The sequence below is a fragment of the Pogoniulus pusillus genome, chromosome Z (genome assembly GCF_015220805.1).
Source record: "Pogoniulus pusillus isolate bPogPus1 chromosome Z, bPogPus1.pri, whole genome shotgun sequence".
Taxonomy (NCBI): domain Eukaryota; kingdom Metazoa; phylum Chordata; class Aves; order Piciformes; family Lybiidae; genus Pogoniulus; species Pogoniulus pusillus.
Window position 1 is genome coordinate 12,244,636 of NC_087309.1, and position 22,002 is coordinate 12,266,637.

General features: G+C 46.8%; 1 protein-coding gene across 4 annotated transcripts in view; it reads left to right on the plus strand.

Moving 5' to 3' along the window:
- The window catches only part of LOC135173367 (unconventional myosin-VIIa-like), a 42,668-nt gene that overhangs the window by 904 nt on the left and 19,762 nt on the right, over positions 1–22,002 (plus strand). For 3 of the 4 annotated variants that reach the window (XM_064140214.1, XM_064140215.1, XM_064140217.1), the window contains exons 4-14: positions 2,588–2,690; positions 5,575–5,677; positions 6,118–6,274; positions 6,610–6,712; positions 6,959–7,087; positions 12,188–12,296; positions 14,299–14,415; positions 14,773–14,873; positions 20,065–20,151; positions 20,325–20,390; positions 20,674–20,787. In XM_064140214.1, the coding sequence (XP_063996284.1) occupies positions 2,588–2,690; positions 5,575–5,677; positions 6,118–6,274; positions 6,610–6,712; positions 6,959–7,087; positions 12,188–12,296; positions 14,299–14,415; positions 14,773–14,873; positions 20,065–20,151; positions 20,325–20,390; positions 20,674–20,787 (1,189 nt within the window). The remainder of the gene's footprint in view (positions 1–2,587; positions 2,691–5,574; positions 5,678–6,117; positions 6,275–6,609; positions 6,713–6,958; positions 7,088–12,187; positions 12,297–14,298; positions 14,416–14,772; positions 14,874–20,064; positions 20,152–20,324; positions 20,391–20,673; positions 20,788–22,002) is intronic. The other variant, XM_064140216.1, reaches the window with a different exon arrangement.

Genomic DNA, 22,002 nt, shown 5'->3' on the forward strand with positions numbered 1-22,002 from the left:
CGAGGAAGCATTCTTGCCCTAAGACCTTTGGGAGTCTAATCAGGAAAAATCTTTATCATGGTCAGTTTTGTGCTAGAAGGAAGAAAAATGGGCTTGTGTAAACAAAGAGTGTACTGGTGTCTGAGTATTTTCACTCCTTTACATCAGTGTTGTTGTGCTGAAACTAATACAGAGTAGCAGATACTGTTGACTAGTAAGAGACAGCCTCAGGCACCATCAACTAACAGAGAAAGCATGAAATGGCACAGAGAGTAAAGCCTCAAAACACTAACTGCCTTTTGTGGCTTTTGTAGAGAACAGTTTAAATGCCACGTCAGTTAAAATATTAATTGCCAGTGTGTTTGACTTAATGCTCGCTTAATATTGGCATTCTGATAATTTTATCAGAGTTTTCAGTCTGCATGGTGTGGCAGTGACTTTTTTGAATCACTGTTGAGTTTTGTGGCGGGTCCGGGAACTGACCTTGAAAGTCACTTGAGCCCCACTCACTTCTCTAGCCTGCAAGCTCTGAGAGCTTATGGTTTAAAGGAAGTGCTTTCAGGAAGCAGTGGCATGCAAGTGGAAGAAGTGCTATGGGTAGGGCTGTTAGGATTAGAGAACAGCCTCAGTATTTGTTTAGGGATATGGAAGACAAGAAATTGTGAGTGTTAGCCAAGAAGTCAGTGGTCTGATCGTTTTCTGCCAGCAGCTTGTGGTTTCAGAGATGAGAATCTGGACTACTTGTGTGCATCTTGCAGTCATATGAACCAGTTGCTGTGGTGCAGTCACAGAAATGTAATGAGTTTGCTCTCTGCGAGTGAACAAACAGTCATTAATAAGGTTACCTAGTACGGGTAAAGTGGAGGAAGTCGCTCCTGTTAGACTACAACTGATCAGAACAGCATGGGAATGCACCGTACTCTACTATTGTTTGTGGTCTCTTCAGTGTCTTTGGCTTAGATTGAGAGGTCCGGATGGCATGTTTCAGTGGCAGCTGCTCCAGGTGGCCAAAGCTCGTTACAATCAACTTGTCTTGTGCTTCAAATTCCACTGACTCATTTTGTCATCCCAATAGACTTTAGATGCAGCCTAGGTATGCTTGCTGTGGTACAGTATTTAGGTCTCCTGGAGATCACAGGATGTTAGGGGTTGGAAGGGGCCCAAAGAAGTCATTGAGTCCAAGCCCCCTGGCAGATCAGGACCATACAGTCCATCTCAGGTCACGGAGGAACACATCCAGATGGGCCTTGAAAATCTCAAGATAAGGAGACTCACAACCTCTCTGGGGAGCCTGTTATGGTGCTCTGTGACCTTCACAGTAAAGAAGTTTCCCCTGGTGTTGAGGAGGGACCTCCTGTGTTGCAGCTTACATCCATTGCTCCTCATCCTATCACAGGGAGCAAGTGAGAAGAGCCTGTGCCCTCTCTTCTGACACCTCAGATATTTATGAACATTGATTAAATTCCCTCTCAGTCTTCTCTTTTCCAGACTAAAAAGCCCCAGGTCCCTCAGCCTCTTCTTATAAGGCATGATGACTTCACAAATGGGCAGTTAAATACCAACAGGTGGATAGCATTTGCAAGACCTAGTGAATCTATTGTGCGATTTGGTGGGTGCGAGGACAAGTTTGAACTATGGAAGTGCTGACGTACCTGCTTTTGTAGAGGAAGGAAGTCACTAGCAACAAAAATACCTTTTTGTACCAACCAGGAGCCCTGTCTGGATGTGAACATTCTGTCTGTGAATATTGCTTGAGGTCAGGTATCTGTTGTAATATTTGAGGTATGACACATACCTGATCCCAAGTATATAACCACTGGGAGCTGCAAAACAGTAAAGCCACACCAGATGTTCAAAGGTTGAGTGTGAAAACTGAGACCTTCAGTAGTTACTGCCCTTTATTTTTCCCCCTATGCAAACACTGAAGTTCTCTGCTGCTGTGATGTTCTCAGCCAAGGACACCTAGTCTCAGTGGCTGTATATTCCACCTCTCGAGATGGGGAAAGCTGTTCTTTGCAAGTGCTGCTTGTTTGCCTTAGGGGTGGAGGCTCTGGGCACGCATGACGGCAGAGTGACGTGCGCTGCTGCCTCTGGGTGCATGGGCAGTTTGTGGCACTGTGTCCATGTTCTCAAACAGCTGATGCTTGCGAGGATGTGGTGTGCCTGAGATTTGAGATTGGTGCAGTATCTCAAGATTGGAACTCGGTTGTGGATATGAGAAAAGAGGAAGCTGTTGGTTCCAGCACACGCAGGGGAGTCAGTGTATGCGATCACTTTGTTTTCCCCAGGTTAGATACACTTTTTTTCCTTAGGAAGCAGAGCCAGTGACCTGTGTGGTGCACTGTATCCAGAACTGATGACATGGAGTCTGTCAGTACTCCCTTGCAGATGGGGAAGAATTCCCCTAAGGAGGGGTCAGGAGTTTGTGATACCTGCTGTGCGAAACTGCTAGGAGGTTGTTCTCATACATGCAGTTAGCTGAAGAGTTGTGGAACTCTTGGACAGGAGAGCACTATCAGGTGATGGGGCACTAAGAGACAAGGGGCAGAACACCTGTACTTTACAACTGTTTGAAATTTCTTTGCAATTCCTTTGCTTTTCTTGGCAGTGGAGAGAGTGGTGCAGGAAAAACAGAGAGTGCGAAGCTATTGTTGCAGCACATAATGAACCTATGCAAAGGCAACTCTCAGCTGGAGCAGCAGATCCTTCAGGTAGGTCATTACAGGATGGTGTTTGAGTATATGGAAGCAGCACTGCTGCAGGACAACTTGTGTTAGACTCAGGAAGCCTGCTGATGAATCACCACTGAAAGTTAGGGAGCAATGGATAAGACACGAGAAAATAGTGGGTAAGGATGGTGAAATAGCTGACCACAAATTAGAATGGTTGGTAGGTCTGTCATTCTGTAGTGGTATCTTAAATGGTAAAGAGCTGTTGCAGTAATTTTTCATGTGTTCTGATTAGGGTGATTTTTCCTAGTAATTTCCTGTTTGAGGTAAAACAAGGAATTTTATCAGAAAAATGAAATCTTCATTTAATGGTACACAGGGATGGAGAATCCACACAGCAGTCATGCACCTTTCCTCGATACTATCAGGCACACACCCACTTAGCTGGCTAACTCCGTATTTGCTGTTCTCATGTGCTTATGCTAGCTGCTTTTGAAACATCTAAATGACTCTTTGGTGGGAAGTGTTGGCACTTTAGTTGTTCCCCAAGGAGTTGTGAGCTTTTTTTGAGCAAATTATACTTTGACCTTTCATGTGATAGATTAAACAGAATGAGTTTTTGGACTACTTCATTTTAAAGTCTTCTGTTTTCAGGTTTCCTGTAAAGCCAGAGACATCTTTCTGTACGTCGTGAATTAACTTTGGCTGATCAGGAAGTGCCAACCAAAGCTGATCTTTTACCCTCCTTTAACTGTATAGGGGGAGAAAAATATGACAAAAGGCTCATAGGTTGAAGTAAGGAGATCACTCAGCAGTTACTGTCACAGGCAAAACAGACTTGATATGGGGAAAATTAATTCAATGTATTGACAGCATCAGAGTAGGACAGTGAAAACAGGAACAAATCACCAAACCTTTTCTCCACCCCTCCCTTCTTCCCAGGTTCAACTTCAACCACAATTACACTACCTCCTCCTTGGCAGTGACACAGGAGGACAGGGAGTGGAGGTTGCAGTCAGTTCATCACATGATGTCTCTGCTGCTTCTTCTTCCTCATGCTGTCTTCCTGCTCCAGTGTGGAGTCTCTCCCACGTGAGATAGTACTTCAGAAATTACTCCAGTGTGGGTCCTTTTCATACACTACAGTCCAATGTGGGTCCCTTCTATGAGGCATAGTCCTTCAGGAACATACTGCTCCACTGTGGAACCGTCAAAAGTCCTGCCAACAAACCTGCTCCAGTGTGGGCTACTCTCTCTCCATTGGTCCACAGGTCCTGCCAGGAGCCTATTGCAGCTGGGCTTCACAATTCAAAGCCTCCTTCATATATCCACCTACTCTGGCATGGGGTCCTCCACAGGCTGCAGGTGGATGTCTGCTCTGCTGTTAACCACTGTGGGCTGCTGTGGACAGCTTCCCTCACCATGGTCTTCACCACAGGCTGCAAGGGGAATCTCTCTGTTGCAGCAATTGAAGCATCTCTTGTTCTTCCCTTGTCACTGACCTGGGTGTCTGTGGCATTGTTACTCTCATATATTCTCTTCTCTCTCTGTCTGCAGTTGCTACTGTGGAAGGCATTTCCCCCCCTTAAGTAGGTTGTGGTAAAGATCCTATTACCGTCACTGATGATCTCGGCTTTGGCCAGTAGCAGGTCTGTCTTGCAGCCAGCTGGCACTGGCTCTATGAAGGACAAGGAAAGCTGCTAGAAGCTTCTCACAGAAGTTAGCCTGGTAGTCTCCCTGCTGTCTGTGCCTGCAGTCTGTGCCTGCTGACTGCACTGAGAGCTGGCTTGGGCCACGCTGCCAAGCTGCTTCTGACCAGAGCAGGTTCAGTAAGCAGGATAGCTGTGTTTGCTCAGCATAGTGCTTGGAGCTCAGCCTGCAGTTCTTCCACTGGAAACAAAGTTCACATCAGTTTGAGCAAGCTGTCATTGGAGAGTGTAGAGATGGTGGTAAGGAGATAATAGACATCTTGATTCCTGTAGATACATTCAAGGACTAAGCCCTTTTGGGCGTAGAATGTCATATTGTAAAGCTGTGTTTGGCAGGCTGCCCAACATGCACCCTGAAGCATTGTTCCTGCAGTCAGCAGACATTCTTTGCCCAAATATAGGGGGAAAGAAAAAGTCTTACACCTTGTTTGCATCCCATTTACCAAGACAGCCTGGTCTTACTTTTAGTTTCTTTGTAATTCACTGTCCCAAGCCTTAGTGATGTCTACAAATTTCAATAGTTATCATGCTTACATCTACTGAGTGCTGTGTTTACCCTATTTATTGTTACAGAATCATCTAATAGTTTGGGTGGGAAGGCACCTTAAAGATTATCTATTTCCAACCCCCATGCCAAGGGCAGGGACATCTTTAACTAGATAAAGTTTCTCTCAGCCCTGTCCCATCTGATCTCAAACACTTCCAGGGATGGGCATCTTATTCCAGTGCCTCCACAACCTCATAGTGAAGAATTTATTCTTTATATCAAATGTTTCAATTTAAAAGCTATTGCCACATGTCCTATCACTACATGCCCTTGAGAAAAGTCCCATTTCAGCTTTATTGTGGTTCCCCCTTTAAGTACTGGAAGGCTGCACTAATATTTTTACTGTGTTGCAGTTGTTAATTAGCAATACCATGTCAGATGTTTTGTGGAAGTCTGTTACACCAACCTTCTCTTTTAACAAGTGATTCAGTCAACTTACTGAGATGAAATGAGTTTGATTTTGCTTATTTTCAGTGACATCATGCTGCTTTGTCTTTTTTTATTTGCCTCTTTCAGTTCCTTTATCCAGAGTAAGGTAAAATAAGTGCTCTTGACTACTCATGGAGTGGTTCCCATTGCAGCTGAGTGCTAAAATAGTAAATTCTAAAGTTAAGTTAGATTGCATCACTGAATTTGAAGAATGTTTATTCTGCTTGCTCACTTGTTTTAGGTAAATCCATTGCTTGAAGCTTTTGGCAATGCCCAGACTGTGATGAATGACAACAGCAGCCGCTTTGGAAAGTACTTACAGCTGCGTTTCCAGAAGAACACAGGTGAAGTCAAGGGAAGCAACTAGTCTGGGAGATGGGGATTGATTCAAGCATCCAGAACTCATGGAGGGTGAATTTTTGATGTCTGACTGTCTCTGGGTTGTGTGTGTAATGAAGTAACATCTTCTGACAACCACATCCTGTGTTCGACAGCATTGAGTAGTGGAAGGATATTGTGGTAACAGCACAGTAGAGGTGTCAGTAATACTATGGTGCCAGAAGCCTTGGTTGCTGATAAAAGGAGATGAGCAGACATCTCCTAAGATGATAGGAAATGTAGAGAAGCCTGCTTCCAAGATGCAGGACAGCCTAGAGAGTGTTGCATGCAAGAAAGTTACTTTAGAAAACTCCATATGCCTGTCACCAAACAAGGGATGTGTAACAGCTCAGCCAGCTTCATGTCCCCTGGTGCAAAGTTTACCCCATCACCTTCTTGTGTGCAGTGCAAGGTGCAAAGCTGAGTGAATACCTGCTGGAGAAGTCACGGGTAGTACAACAAGATGCTGGGGAGAGGAATTTCCATATATTCTACTACATGTTTGCTGGGCTTTCTTCAGAGGAAAAGGAGATGTATGGGCTCTTGGATCCTTCACTTTACAGGTAAAGATAGATCTTAGTTTAATCTTCATGATGGGGGGGGGTGGAGGACAGAGGATCATAATGGAGCCTGTACCTTCTGCCCTGTGGCTCTCCTGTGGTATGTGGAACAGGTAATTATATGAACAGAAGGTGGAATGGGACCTGAATGGAACTACATGAAGACATCTTGTGGGCTGTTATGGAAAATGGGAAGTCTGAAGTCTCTTTGCAGAATTGCCTTGGAAGATTATCCCTTTGATGTCACCACTGCTGCTATGTGCTTTGTTCCTTTGGGCTAGGGCTGACTTGCTCTGCTGATTGTGTGATGGTTTTGTATGGGATATACACTTTCTCAGGTACATAAGTGGACAGTACGGTACACAGGAGGTAGCACAGCGCTGGAAGCACAAATACCAAGAGGTGTGCAATGCCCTTGACATGGTGGGCTTCCAAGAACAGGTCAGTTCTGGAGTTAATTTCCATCCCTGCTTCCTGCAGGCACAGTTTCTTTCTGGCTCCTGTTTGGGGCTTAGTCCTCCTTCTCTCCTCTGGATTTTCCATGGTGCTTCCAAACCACCCGAGTCTGTCACACTTTGTGTAGAGCTTCTTCCCACAGGCTCTTCTTTCACCTTTCTAACTTCTGAGGCTTTCGCATTGTATGTTACATGCTGAGAGGTTTTCAGTGTCCTTTCTTCTGTGTTTTAGGAGCAAGTGGACATGCAAGTTATCTTGGCTGGTGTGTTGTCTCTGGGCAACGTGACCTTTGTCCCTGAGGAAAGCAATGGATCTGTAAAAGTGAGTGAAGCCTCCCAAGGATGGCTGAAAGCTGCAGCGGTGAGTCACAGGAAGAGCTAAAAGAAACATTACAGATGTGCTGTCAGTTCCCACTGGTAGTGTGACTGCAGGAGCTGCTCCTGCCAGAGATGGCAGATGGTGTTTCTACTTCAGCGTGTGAAGGCTTTTGAAGAACAAGGAGTTTTTCCTCTGGAAGTGCACAATATGACTGTGGTATTGTAGTCGTGCCTGTAAGTGACTGCTTCCCACACAGAGCCATTAGAATTGTGCTGCAGAGTATAAATCTATGAGTCAGGCATACAGCTTCATCTGCTCAAGCCATAACCTCATAGAGCCTCTGTGCTTACAGTGCATCTTGCAGAGACAGCACTGCTACCAGGAGCCAGCCTGCTGACTTCCCTTCCCATTTAATAACGTGTCCAACACTGCTGTACGTGGCTGAGTAATAGAGGAGGGGAGAGAAGAAACCTTTCCAGTGTTAATTCTTCTGAGAGTATCCTTTTCGAACCCAGAATTTTTTATTAGAAACACTTTGAGATTTCATTGTGTGAGTTACAGAAGAAACAGGCCTGAAATACTTAGAAATGAACCATTCTCTTCCTCTGCATAGTGATAAATGTAGCAGTTGTGCCTGTATACTACAATAGATCATACTGAACATCCCCTGAGCTCCATTTGCAGACAAGTCCTATCTCCACCATGACAAAATTCCCATAAGGATTTAAATCATTAATGCCCTGGAATCTGCACACTTCAGCAGATATGTTCAGTGTAGATGGCAAACTTTATCCCTTTATACCTAAGACACATAATGAAATAAGGAGTCCCTCAAATAACTGCATTTCGTGTTTAGGCAGTGCCTGGGGGGAAGGCTGTGGATGTAGTCTACCTGGACTTCAGCAAAGCCTTTGACACTGTCTGCCACAAGAAGATCCTAGCCAAGATGGCAGCTCATGGCTTGGACAGATTCACTCTGTGCTGGGTCAGGAACTGGCTGGAAGGCCAGGCCCAGAGAGTGGTGGTGAATGGTGCCACATCCAGTTGGCAGCTGTCACTAGTGGTGTTCCCCAAGGATCAGTGCTGTGCCCAGTCCTGTTAAATATCTTTATTGATGATCTGGATGAGGGGATTGAGTCCATCAGTAAGTTTGCAGATGGCACCAAGCTAGGAGCAAGTGTTGATCAGTTGGAAGGTAGGAGAGCCCTGCAGAGGGACCTGGACAGGCTGGATGGGTGGGCAGAGGCCAATGGGATGAGATTGAACAAGGCCAAGTGCGGAGTTCGGCACTTTGGCCACAACAACCACAAGAAGTGCTACAGGCTGGGGACAGAGTGGCTGGAAAGCAGCCAGGAGGAAAGGGACCTGGGGGTACTGGTAGATAGTAGCTGAAGATGAGCCAGCAGTGTGGGTAGGTGGCCAAGAAAGGCAATGGCATCCTGGCCTGTATGAAAAACAGTGTGGCCAGTAGGACAAGGGAGGTTATTCTTCCCCTGTACTCAGCGCTGGTCAGGCCACACCTCGAGTGCTGTGTCCAGTTCTGGGCTTCTCAATTCAAGAGAGATATTGAGGTGCTGGAACGTGTCCAGAGAAGGGCAACAAAGCTGGTGAGGGGCCTGGAACACAAACCCTATGTTCAAGTTAAACCTTTGTTCTATTTAGTTCCCATTACCCCTTTTTCAGTCACTGGCTACCACTGAAAGAGCCCAGCCTCATGCTTATGATCTTCACCCTTTAGCAATTTATATGCACTGATAAGATCCCCTCTCAATCCTCTCTACTTGAGGGTCAAGTGTGCCACATCTCTCAGTGTCTCCTTGTAAGAGAGATGCTTCAGTCCCCTTATCATCCTCATGTTCTGTTGGACCCTCTCCAGTAGGTTCCTGTCTTTCTTGAACTGGGGAGCCCAGAACTGGACACAGTAACCCAGGTGTAGCCTCACCAGGACAGATTAGAGGGGAGAAGACCTCTCTCGACCTGCTGGCCACACTCTCAGTGCACCCCAGAATACCACTGGCCTTTTTGCCCATAAGGGCACATTGGTGGCCCATGATGAACTTCTTGGCTACCACTAGCCAAGATGACTGACTTGATGAGGGCATCGAGTCAGTCATCAGCAAGTTCGCAGATGACACTAAGCTGGGGGCAGATGTGACTGGGTTGGAGGGCAGAAGGGCTCTGCAGCGGGACCTTGACCGCCTGCACAGATGGGCAGAGTCCAATGGGATGGAGTTCAATAGCTCCAAGTGCAGGGTGCTGCACTTTGGCTACAACAACCCCATGCAGAGATACAGGCTGGGGTCGGAGTGGCTGGAGAGCAGCCAGACAGAGAGGGATCTGGGGGTGCTGATTGATACCCACCTGAACATGAGCCAGCAGTGTGCCCAGGTGGCCAAGACAGCCCATGGCATCCTGGCCTGCATCAGGAATGGTGTGGTCAGCAGGAGCAGGGAGGTCGTTCTGCCCCTGTACTCTGCACTGGTTAGACCACACCTTGAGTGCTGTGTTCAGTTCTGGGCCCCCCAGTTTAGGAGGGACATTGAGATGCTTGAGCGTGTCCAGAGAAGGGCGACGAGGCTGGTGAGAGGCCTTGAGCACAGCCCTATGAGGAGAGGCTGAGGGAGCTGGGATTGGTTAGCCTGGAGAAGAGGAGGCTCAGGGGAGACCTTATTGCTGTCTACAACTACCTGAGGGGAGGTTGTGGCCAGGAGGAGGTTGCTTTCTTCTCTCAGGTGGCCAGCACCAGAACGAGAGGACACAGCCTCAGGCTGCGCCAGGGGAGATTTAGGCTGGAGGTGAGGAGAAAGTTCTTCACTGAGAGAGTCATTGGACACTGGAATGGGCTGCCCGGGGAGGTGGTGGAGTCGCCGTCCCTGGAGCTGTTCAAGGCAGGATTGGATGTGGCACTTGGTGCCATGGTGTAGCCTTGAGCTCTGTGGTAAAGGGTTGGACTTGATGATCTATGAGGTCTCTTCCAACCTTGGTGATACTGTGTGATACTGTGGATGGAGGCAGAATCAGGATTTGGTTTTGTCCACCACGTGTAAGGATGTCCTGTAGTAAAACAGAAAACAGCAGCGACAAGGTGATGGTTAACAGACAGAGAGGTGAAAGAAGGCAAAACAGCAAGTGCCTCTGTTTTTATAGGGGGCTAGACAGGAAGTGGGAGTGGGGTAACCACCTGGGGTCAGGTTCAAGATCCACCCCCCAGGAGTGTTAACCCTTTACACACCATCTCATGGTCACTGCAGCTAAGGTCATCTTTTTGCAGGCTGTGTATTTGCAGGTGACACCAAGTTGGGAGCAAGTATTGATCTGTTAGAGGGCAGGAGGGCTCTGCTGACGGACCTGGACAAGCTGGGCAGATGGGCACAGTCTGATGCCATGAGCTTTAACAAGTCTAAGTGCCAGGTTCTGTGCTTTGGCCACAACAGCCCCATGCAGTGCTACAGGCTGGGGACAGAGGGTCTGGAGAGCAGCCAGGCAGAGAGGGACCTGGGGATACTGGTTGACAGCAGCTGAACATGAGCCAGCAGTGTGCCCAGGTGGCCAAGAAGTCCAATGGCATCCTGGTCTGTATCAGGAATAGTGTGGCCAGTAGGACCAGGGAAGTCCTTCTGCCCCTGGACTCAGCACTGGTCAGGCCACACCTTAAGTACTGTGTCCAGTTGTGGATCCCTCAATTTAAGAAAGATGTTGAGGTGCTTGAATATGTACAGAGAAGGGACTAAGGCTGGTGAGGAGCCTGGAGTACAGCTCTGTGAGGAGAGGCTGAGGGAGCTGGGGGAGTTCAGCCTGAAGAAGAGGATGTTCAGGGGAGACCTCATTGATGTCTACAACTATCTTAAAGGAGGTTGTACCCAGGTGGGGTTGGTCTCTTCTCGCAGGCACCCAGCAACAGAACAAGGGGACACTGTGAAGCTGTACCAGGGCAGGTTCAGGCTGGATGCTAGGAAGAAGTTCTCCAGAGCAATAGTGATTGGTATTGGAATGGGCTTCCTGGGGAGGTGGTGGAGTCGCCGTCCCTGGAGGTGTTTAAAGAAGGCTGAAGTACTTAGTGCCGTGGTTTCGTTAGTTAGGTGATAGGTTGGACTCTATGGTCTTGAAGGTCTTTTCTAGCCTGCTTAATTCTGTGATTCTCTGCCTCCAACCTTCATATCCCTGACCAGACGTTTGTTCATTAACACAAGGTCCAGCAGCACACCTTTCCACTATCTGTATCAAAAAGTTACAATCAATACCCTGGCAGGAACCTCCTGCACTCTTTGTGCCTCACTGTGTTGTTTTTGCAGCAAATACCTGTGTGGTTGAAGTCTCCCATGATAATCAGGGCATGTGATAGTGCAGCTACTTTAAGATGTCTGTAGAAGGCCTTATTGATTTCCTCCTCATAATCTTACAGTAAACACCCACTAAAGTATCACCTGTCCCTTAATTCTGACCCACACACTTTAAACGCATTCTTCTTCCCCAACTAGGAAAAGCTCAATGCATTCCAGCTGCTTTCTCACATTTTGGCCTATTTGAAATCCCAGCACTGGTTTGTTTGTTGGATTTTTGTTAGGTTTTTTTTTTTTGCACCAATGTCTTTGTGTATTTCTTTCCTACACACTGCATCTGTTCAGCAGCCAACTTCTTTTTGTCTTGCTTCTTAAAGTCTTCTTAGGCTTTTTGCCCACTTGAGGGGGATTCCTGTTAAAATGGTCACTGGGGGGTTCAGTTGTGCCCAAGTTCCTTTTGTTTCCAGTCTCATGTGGGTTGGTGTGACTTTGATGTTGCTCAGGCATTTCAGCACCTGCACTGTTGACTTCACTAGTGCTGTTCAATAAGTCATTGAAACCACTCAGCAGGGACTAACGTGGCTCCTGGTAAAGGTGAAAGGTGCCAGCACTGGAAGCAATTCAGGGAGAGTGCAAGAGTGAGTTTAGTCACTGCAAGGGTAATGCAGATCTCAGAGCCCACCTCTGACCCCAGTGCTGTGAGCTGGTAGCAGTAATACAAACCTTACGACAAAGGTCAAAGGCTTTCATCTGAGTCATGACCCAGTTACACTGGGTGTCACATGGATGCAAGGAGATACAATCCCTGCAAGCAGAATAAGTGTTTGCTACTGGCTGTCCTCATCTATTTCTTCTGTCCCAGGGTCAGTTTGGAGTCCAAGAGGATGAACTGTTGAAATGCCTTGTGTGTACGATGTCAGTGACCCGAGGTGAGCAGATTCAGCGTTTTCACACCCAGCAGCAGGCAGAAGGTAGGAAAGAGTGAATTTCAGATGTGCTGTCTTGAAAGACTGACCCATATTTGATGAAATGGTATCCCCACACATGTGCAGCTTGTTTGGAACAAAGATGCCTGTCTGCCCAGGGAGATGGTGCTGGAGGTGTTCAAGAAAAGCCTGGGTGAGGCACTTAGTGCCATGGTCTAGTTGACTGGGTAGGACTGGGTGCTAGGTTGGACTGGATCATCTTGGACATCTCTTTCAACCTAGTTGATTCTATGATTCCTCTTGCACAGGGGCAAATAGATCAAGGTTTATCTCCTAGTGACATGTCTAGAACTGCCTGAAGGGAGGCTGTAGCCAGATGGGGGTTGGTCTCTTCTGCCAGCCAACCAGCAACAGAACAAGGGGACACAGTCTCAAGTTGTGCCAGGGGAAGTAAAAGCTGGATGTTAGGAGAAAGTTCTTCCCAGAGAGTGATTTGCCATTGGAATGGACTGCCCAGGCAGGTGGTGGACTTGCTGTCCCTGAAGGTGTTTAAAAAAAGCCTGGATGAGGCACTTAGTCCCATGGTCTAGTTGATTGGATGGGGCTGGGTGCTAGGTTGGACTGGCTGTTCTTGGAGGTCTCTTCCAACCTGGTTGATTCTATGAATGCTGATACTTGATCTCCAGGAGACTGCAGAGATTAGACCAAGGAATTAGCTTTGCTTTCTACCTCAGTACAATGTAGAAGATAACTGTAGGTATTTGTACTGAAGAAGGGAAAGCCCTGTTGCAGTGCTGGCAGCGTGCAGAGCTCCAGGTAGTAGTTGGAGAAACAATTAAGTCAATCAGCACCTTGGAGAAATAACTGAGAGTCAGTCAGATAGCACAGTATCAGAGGAGGAGTGAGGTGAAAGAAATGAAAGGGGAATATATTAAAATAGTGAGTGCAAGGTGTTGTTTTCTGTTTCAACAGAAAACAACTGAAGATAACCTGCACAAAAAGATTCCATTAAACTGAAAGTTTTTTTTTAAATGAATGTAGAAATTATGGATTCAAGTAAATTAAAGAAATAGAGATTAAAATGAGGAATTAGTCAGTTCTGTTTCCTAGATGCCTCCTCTTGCAATTCTCTAGACAATAAAATATAAATCTCCCAACATGCTGGTCCTGTTAATTTGGTTTCCTTCTTAAAATGTTAGCAAGTTTTCCATAAGTTGTATCCTCCTCTGGCCCACAGTATTTAAACATTTAGCAGCTATGGGCTAGAGAAACAGCCATCCAGTTTTCTGAATACAGTGTGGAACCTCTTGCTTGGTTTAGCAATGAGGGGATCCATACTTGGTAGACCTGCAGAGGAGACAAGCAAGTCTCTGGTTACTCTAAAAAGCGTCTGGGTTATTTTGGAAATGAAACTTTCCATTTTGAATGATCTCCCTAAGTATGGCATGTCTAATCTTGTAGGAAGACAGTGAAAATTTCATGATTATAGGGATCATAGAATGGTTTAGATTGGAAGGCACCTCAAAGATTGCCTATTTCCAGCTCCCTGCCACAGGCAGGGACACTTCCCACTAGAACAGGTCGCTCAAAGCCTCATCCAGCCTGGCCTTGAACACCTCTAGGGAGGGAGCAGGCACAGCCTCCCTGGGCAACCTGTGCCAGTGTCTCACCTTTCTCACTGTGAGGAACTTCTTCCTAACATACAGTTTAAATCTCCTCTCTGCCAGTTTAAACCCATTACCCCTCATCCTGTCATTACAAGACCTTGTAAATATACCCCTCCCAGGCTTCCTGTAAGCCCCCTTCAGATACTGGAATGCCACTCCAAGGTCTCTTTGAAACCTCCTCTTCTCCATGCTGAAGAGGGAGGAGCTCAGTGTGATTGTGCAAAGGGTCACATCAATCTGACATACCTAAAGTTTATTTGATCTTTAAAATTTTTCATAAACCACTGGACATTGTTGTTAGAAGTGAATGTATTGAGTTGTATGTAATGTTCCCAGCTGTCCTTGGAGCCCTTCAGTGAGCTGCTGTTCTCTCTCTGCAGATGCTCGTGACTCCATTGCAAAGGTGGCATATGGACGTGTATTTGGCTGGATTGTTTGCAAGATCAATGAGCTGCTGGCTGAGAATGTGGATCCTCAGGTAGAGCTGAGTGAGATAGGTGAGTTCTGCATGCCTTCCTCCTTGTATTTCCACAGCAAAGGAAAGACAGTGTGAGATTTCAGACAGATTGTTTGCAGGGATCCATTATCAAAGATGTGATCATGTTGGAGTTACTAGTTAGCAGATGAAGTCTGCAGGGCAGGGCCTTGGCCAGTTCAGAGCCAAGTGTGGGAATGGGGCTTCCCTTACCTATCTTTCCAAGAGCAGATAGAAAAAAGGTGCTGCTGGTGACTTGTCTGGGGTTTCACTGTGCCATAAGAGCTTGGTGATGGGGGATTTAGTTGTGTGTGGGATACACAGCAACCTGCAAGGATAATCTGCAGGCTACATGATCTACTTCTCTTCCCACTTCCAGGCATCTTGGATATTTTTGGGTTTGAAAATTTTGCAGTGAACCGTTTTGAACAGCTTTGCATAAACTTGGCCAATGAGCAGCTGCAGCACTTCTTCAACCATGTAAGTTTGCTGTGGGTGATCTCACCTCGTGTGGCAGAAAAAGCAGAGCAGTGATATATGTGGCATGTGAAGAAGAGCTTAGGGAAAATGAGGTCAGTTGTGAGGAAGTGCAGGAATGGTGATTAAAGAATCAAGGCAGAATCTCAGAATTGTTTTGACTGGAAAAGACTATAGGGTCATTGCATGCAACCATTGATGTAACACCATCATGGCTGTTAAACCACATCCCAAGGTGCCACATCCACATACCCTCCAGGGACAGTGACTCCACCTCCCCAGGTAACCTATTCGAATGCCTGTCCATTATTTCTGTAAAGAAATTTTCCTGATATCCAATCCAAAGCTCCCCTGGCAAAGTTTCAGGCCATTTCAGGCTATATCACTTGATACTAGAGAGAAGAGACTGACCTCCACCTCACTGCAACCTACTTTTATTTGTAGAGAACTGTAAGATGTCCCCTCAACCTCCTCTTCATTACACAATCCCAGTTTTCTCGGCTGTTCCTCGTAAGACCTTTCTCTAGACCTTTCGCCAGCTCCATTGCCCTTTTCTGATCATGCTTCAGCAACTCCTTGTGGTTTAAGGCTTATTGGACTATTATAATAAGAGAAATTAGATAATCAATTGTAGAAGAGTAATGAAGCCTATATCCTTCACTGGTTTGCTAGAAGGATAAAAAGCCAATGTGTAAACAGTTCCTTTATCCTTTGCCCTGGGGCACTGACTGTCTTTGCTTCTCTTTCTGATCTTGTCCTCTAATCGTGGCTGACCAGATAACATGTAAGCTTTGCTGGTTGTTTTCTTTCTGGGGAGAGAGAGGGGGTAGTGTTTGGCCCCTTCTAGTCCTTCCTTGTCCAGGAGGGAAGTTTGGATTTCTGTATTATTTCTCAATTGCTTATAATTACAAATGCTTGTGAATATGTTATGTATATATACTTGTAAATTCTGCCTTGCTGTAAACATAGCTTCATCTTAGTTCCAAGACATATGAGCTGGTCTGGTAAATTTCAATTGGCAGGGGGAAAGTTCTTATCCCACTACACAGCTCAGTGTCATTGTTGTAGTGAAGGCCCCAAAACTGAACACAATATTAAAGCACTTATGTACTCAGCACTAGTGGCCTTACTAGTGCTGAGTACATGAGTGCATGATCTTGTCTCTACTCCTGCTGGCCATGCTGTTTGTAACGTAGGCCATCATGCCACTGGCTTTCGTGGCCATTGTTGGCTCATGTTCAAATCACATCCTTTTCTGCCAGGCAAATTTCCAGCCATTTTGTCCCAGGCCTGTAATACTGCATGGGGTTGTTGTGACCCACATGCAGGAACTGGCATTTGGCTTTGTTATATCTCACGTAGCTGACTTCAGCCCATGAATTCAGCCTGTCCAGAGCTCTTTGCAGAGCCTTCCTACACTCAAGCACATCAACACTCTCACCCAGTCTAATGTCATCTGCAAACTGATTGAGGTTGCACTCAATTCCCAGGTCCAGATCATTGATAAAGACATTCAAGAGAAGTAGCCCCAGTACTGAGCCCTGGGGAACACTGCTTGTATCTGACTCCCAACTGGGTTTGACTCTGTTCTCCATCACTCTTTGAGACTGTCTGTCCAGCTGGTTCTTAACCCAGTGAAGCATCTCACAGTATCACAGTATCATCAGGGTTGGAAGAGAACTCACAGATCATCAAGTCCAACCCTTTACCACAGAGCTCAAGGCTAGACCATGGCACCAAGTGCCACGTCCAACCTTGCCTTGAAGTGCCCCAGGGATGGCGACTCCACCACATCCCCGGGCAGCCCATTCCAGTGTCCTATGACCCTCTCAGTGAAGAACTTTCTCCTCACCTCAAGCCTCATCCAAGCCATGAAGGGCCAGTTACTCCAGGAAGATGATGTGGGAGACAGTGTCAAAGGCTGTATGAAAGTCCAGGCAAACTCAACCACAGCCTTTCCCTCGTCCACTGAGTCACCTTGCTGTAGAGGGAGATCAGCTTTAAGTAGGTGTTATGGATTATACAAAATTAATATGGATATTAATATTGATATCCAGGCAAAGGTTGTTAATAACTATGAAGTTTGTTTATTAATATTAAATCTCACCAGAAAACTTACAATGTTCCAACTCACAGTTGGGTTTTTACACAGAGGGAGAGCAGGCAGTTTAGAACAATTAAGAAAACTAGCAGACATATAAACAGTTTAAACAGTTGGAAAAAGAACCTTGCAGCCAATAGGCTGCTTGCCCTCTAGGAGGACCCAAGAGGCTCCTTTCTGCTAAGGCAGAAGGCACAATGGAATTCAGTTACAAAGTCAGAACTTTAATTACAAACAGGCTTTTTACAATACTTACAGAAGAGTATCTTTGGATTTCTGTGGCTGCATTAATAGTGTCAGACAGTACCCAAAGCACATGGAGGGGTTGCTGTCAGTGGTTTCAAAGCTGTTAGAGGCTTTTGGAGTTTTCCCCAGGCTCTAGCAGGAAGCCGGGGGTTTAGCACAGCCTCTGACCTGGTCTTGACTCCTTCCAGCATGGAGTGCAGGCAGATGTCTTGCTAGTGGCTTATTGTCCCCACAGCATGAAGGCACTTAATGCCTTCTCCTGGTAAACTTGAGGCATGGCAAAGTTTCCAGGTGGACAAAGCTTGTACCTAAAAGCTAAGTTAGTCTGAAGCATGGGGCAGGGCAGAAAACAACAAGGTAAAGCACAGGGAGGCAGAGAGTATGAGGCAAAACACAATGTGGCAGGGCATAGAGCACCTTGTCAGAGCAGAGCATCTTGCCTGCAACTTAGCTCCATTTATTATTTGCATGAGTGTGATGGCACTTTGCCCAAACTGACCATATTAGGTGAAGTCAGGACTTGCTTTCCCTTATTTGAGAAAACACAGGCCATGCATAAACAAATGTATGCCCCTTGTTTACCACTGCAAAGCAGAACACGTCTGGGCAAATCTTGGACCTTCAGATTGGGTGTCTCCAAGCCTTTTGTCTTCTCTCCCATGCTCTGCTTCCCGTCCCCAGCAGAGGGAAGGGTTGAGCAGGAGATCATGTCTGGGTAATCCAGGACTTGTATTATTGGCCTTCCACAACAGCAGGACACGCCCTTCATGAACCCATGCTGACTGGGCCTGATCATCTGTCTGACCTGCACATGCTGCATAATGGCGCTCAAGATGACCTCTCTGGGTCCTCCTTCCAGCCCTTCTTGTAGATTGGCATCACATTTGCCAATCTCCAGTCATGAGACTTCCCCAGTTAGGGCTGTTGATAAAAGAAGGAAAGTGACTTGAACACTTCTGCAGGCTGTTTCAGTACCTTTTGATGCATGCCACTCAGCCTCTTAGACTTCTGTATGCGTAAGTGGTGCAGCAGGTTACTAACCGTCTTCTCTAGGACCATAGGGTCTTCATTCTACTCCCCATCCCTATCTTCCAGCTCAAGAGGGCTGTGTAAGACCAGCCTACAACTGGTCTTATTACTAAAGACTGAGGCAGAGAAGGTATTGAGTACCTCAGCCTTTCCTCATCCTTGACCACTATCACAGGATATTAGGGGTTGGAGGGGACCCAGTGAGATCATTGAGTCCAACCTTCCTTCCTGCCAGAGCAGGACAATACTATCTAACACAGATAGTATTGAACACTATGTTCTTCCCTGCATCTAAAAAAGGATAGAGATTCTCCTTAGTCCTCCTTTAATTGCTAGTATATTTGTGGAAGCATTTAGTTTTCTTGATAACATCAGTTTTTCTGCTGTGGAAGGGTAGCCACTGGGACAAGGAATGAATCATAGAATCAACCAGGTTGGAAGAGACCTCCAAGATCAGCCGGTCCAACCTAGCACCCAGCCCTAGCCAGTCAACTGGACCATGGCACTAAGTGCCTCATCCAGGCTTTTCTTGAACACCTCCAGGGATGGTGCCTCCACCACCTCCCTGGGCAGCCTATTCCAATGCCAATCACTCTCTCTGGCAAGAACTTCCTCCTGACATCCTGCCTGTAAGGGCCAAGCAGTAAGCAAAGTTGTCAGAGCGTGGACCCTTAAATTATGGGAAGCATTCCTGCTTTATGCACTAACATCAGCAAGTGACAGCCTGTTGCGGAGAGGAGTTTGTCTGGGTTTTGAGGAATGAAATGCAAGGCTGAATTTGAAAGAATTTAGAAAGATTTATTATTACAAACACTAGGAACCCCCTTCCCCAAACTTATTTATAACTGTCCCACGTAAGTCCTTTATATGCAGTTGCAGATTAAATTACAGAATGACTATATATAAGAAATCAGGAATTTAGCAACAGTTTGAAAGAATTTAGGAAGAGGCCTGTTTAGCCTGGAGAAGAGGAGGCTCAGGGGGGATCTTATTACTATCTACAACTACCTGAAGGGGCATTGTAGCCAGGTGAGGGGTGGCCTCTTCTCCCAGGCAACCAGCAATAGAACAAGGGGACACAGTCTCAAGTTGTGCCAGGGTAGGCATAGGCTGGATGTTAGGAAGAAGTTCTTCCCAGAGAGAGTGATTTCCCATTGGAATGGGCTGCCCAGGGAGGTGGTGGAGGCACTGTCCCTGGGGGTCTTCAAGAAAAGACTGGATGAGGCACTTAGTGCCATGGTGTAGTTGACTGGATAGGGCTGGGTGCTAGGTTGGACTGGATGATCTTGGAGCTCTCATCCAACCTGGTTGATTCTATGATCTAGCCAAACTCAGGCGAACATACATGAACAATACAGCCTGGTTCAAAGTTATGAGTAAAACAGAGATAGGCTATTTTTCACCAAAACAACCTGTGATTCCACCCCCAGGAGGCTGGCAGAATCAGCCCCCAGCAGATGTTCGTGTGTGCTCACAATGTCTGAGAACCAAGGTCTTTTTCCCAAAACAATGGCCTATGTTTACAGATTATGCCCCTCTGGGGGAGAAATCTTCTCACAGCCTGTAACGGCAGTTTAGTCAGTTCCCAGGCAGATGGGTGTCCGGGGGCGGGGGCAGTAAGGTTTCAACTCCTCGATTGATGGTCCTTGAGCCACAATTCTGTATAAATGAGGGCTTTGCAAGAAGGCTTTGCAACCCTTCATGACACAGCCTCACAGACAAACACGCAGAACAGCTGTTCAGAGTGGGAAGGAAGGTGTTCATAGTTGTCTGGCGAAGTCTGCTGGGTGCTCCAACCTCTTTTTCTCTCTGTTTCAGCACATATTCCAGCTTGAGCAGGCTGCTTATAAGGAGGAAGAACTACCTTGGGAGACTATCCCTTTCAACAACAACGAACCTGTTCTGGTGAGTGAGGCTGACAGAAGAGAATTACTCCATCCAGCCAAGAGAGGGAGTCTTGATATCATTGGGAGGAGGTGGAAGTAGGAAGAACCTCAGGCTCTTCAAAGGGTGGTGAAAGTGAGTGGATGGTCTGTAGTACTTTAGATTAATCTGTAACGTGTGTCTTTTCCCTGCAGAATCTGCTTCTGGCCAAACCACTTGGGCTGCTGTCCCTTCTAGATGAGCAAAGTGCTTTCCCTCAGGTATGTGTGAGAGAGGCAAAGAAAGGCAAAGAAAATGGCATGGGGAAACATAGCAATAAATATCAGGGCTGCAGTCTGAGCTCTTACATTGGAAAGTGACTTTAAAGAGCAGGATGAGCAAAAGTCCATGTGTATAACTGATGAGACAAGACAGGCAGATCAGGGACACTAATGGTGTTGGCATAGCCAAGGCCTCTTCCAGCTCTTTTGTTTGCTTCTGTTTGCCATGATCAAGTCTCTGTTGTAGCCTTGTTGTTTGATTATGAAATCTTCTTTCTTACAGGCAACTGATAAGACATTTGTGGATAAACTAAACAGCAGCTTCAAGGGGAACTTGTACTTCCAGCCAGGACGAGGCCGTGTTTTGGGCTTCAGCATCATCCACTATGCTGGGAAAGTATGTAACTGCTTGCAGGAAGAATACTGTTTTAACACATGTAAGACAGGGGAAAGTGTGTTGCTTGATGAATGATTTTGATGCTGAGGAGAATATGGTCCAATGACAGAAGTGATGTGCTTCCAGGAAGTGACCTTCTGGATCTCCTGGGATTTCTGTAGCAGGTACAGGAAGAGAGGACCTCGGAGGAAAGTGGGGCTACCTCTAGGAAACACTGAGTGCTGGCAAAATCTGCTCTAGTCTCCATCATACTATTGGACCTCTCTAGTGGGTTAAGAGCTTCCCCACACACACACACTATTGAAATTTACCAGACCAGCTCAGATGGCTTGGAAGTAAGATGGCAAGGTCATGGAACAGGTAATCTTGGGTGCCATCACAAAGCACCTACAGGATGGCCAAGGGATCAGGCCCAGCCAGCATGGGCAGGTCCTGTCTCACCAACCTGATCTTCTTTTATGATCAGGTTACCTGCCTGGTGAATGTGGGGCAGGCTGTGGATGTAGTCTACCTGGACTTCAGCAAAGCCTTTGACACTGTCTGCCACAACAAGCTCCTGGCCAAGCTGGCAGCTCATGGCTTGGACAGATTCACTCTGTGATGGATCAAGAACGGGCTGGATGGCAGAGCCCAGAGAGTGGTGGTGAATGGTGCCACATCCAGTTGGCAGCTGGCACTAGTGGTGTGCCCCAAGGATCAGTGCTGGGCCCAGTCCTGTTCAATATCTTTACTGATGACTTGGATGAGGCGATTGAGTCCAGCATCAGTCAGTTTGCAGATGACACCAAGCTAGGAGCAGGTGTTGATCTGTTGGAAGGTAGGAGAGTCCTGCAGAAGGACCTGGACAAGCTGGATGGGTGGGCAGAGGCCAATGGGATGAGATTTAACAAGGCCAAGTGCAGGGTTCTGCACTTTGGCTACAACAACCCCAAGCAGCGCTATAGGCCGGGGACTGAGTGGCTGGAGAGCAGCCAGGAGGAAAGGGACCTGGGGGTACTGATAGATAGTAAGCTGAAGATGAGGCAGCAGTGTGCCCAGGTGGCCAAGAGAGCCAGTGGCATCGTGGCCTGCATCAGGAACAGTGTGGCCAGTAGGATAAGGGAGGTTATTCTTGCCCTGTACTCAGCACTGGTCAGGCCACACCTTGAGTACTGTGTCCAGTTCTGGGCCCCTCAATTCAAGAGAGATGTTGAGGTGCTGGAACATGTCCAGAGA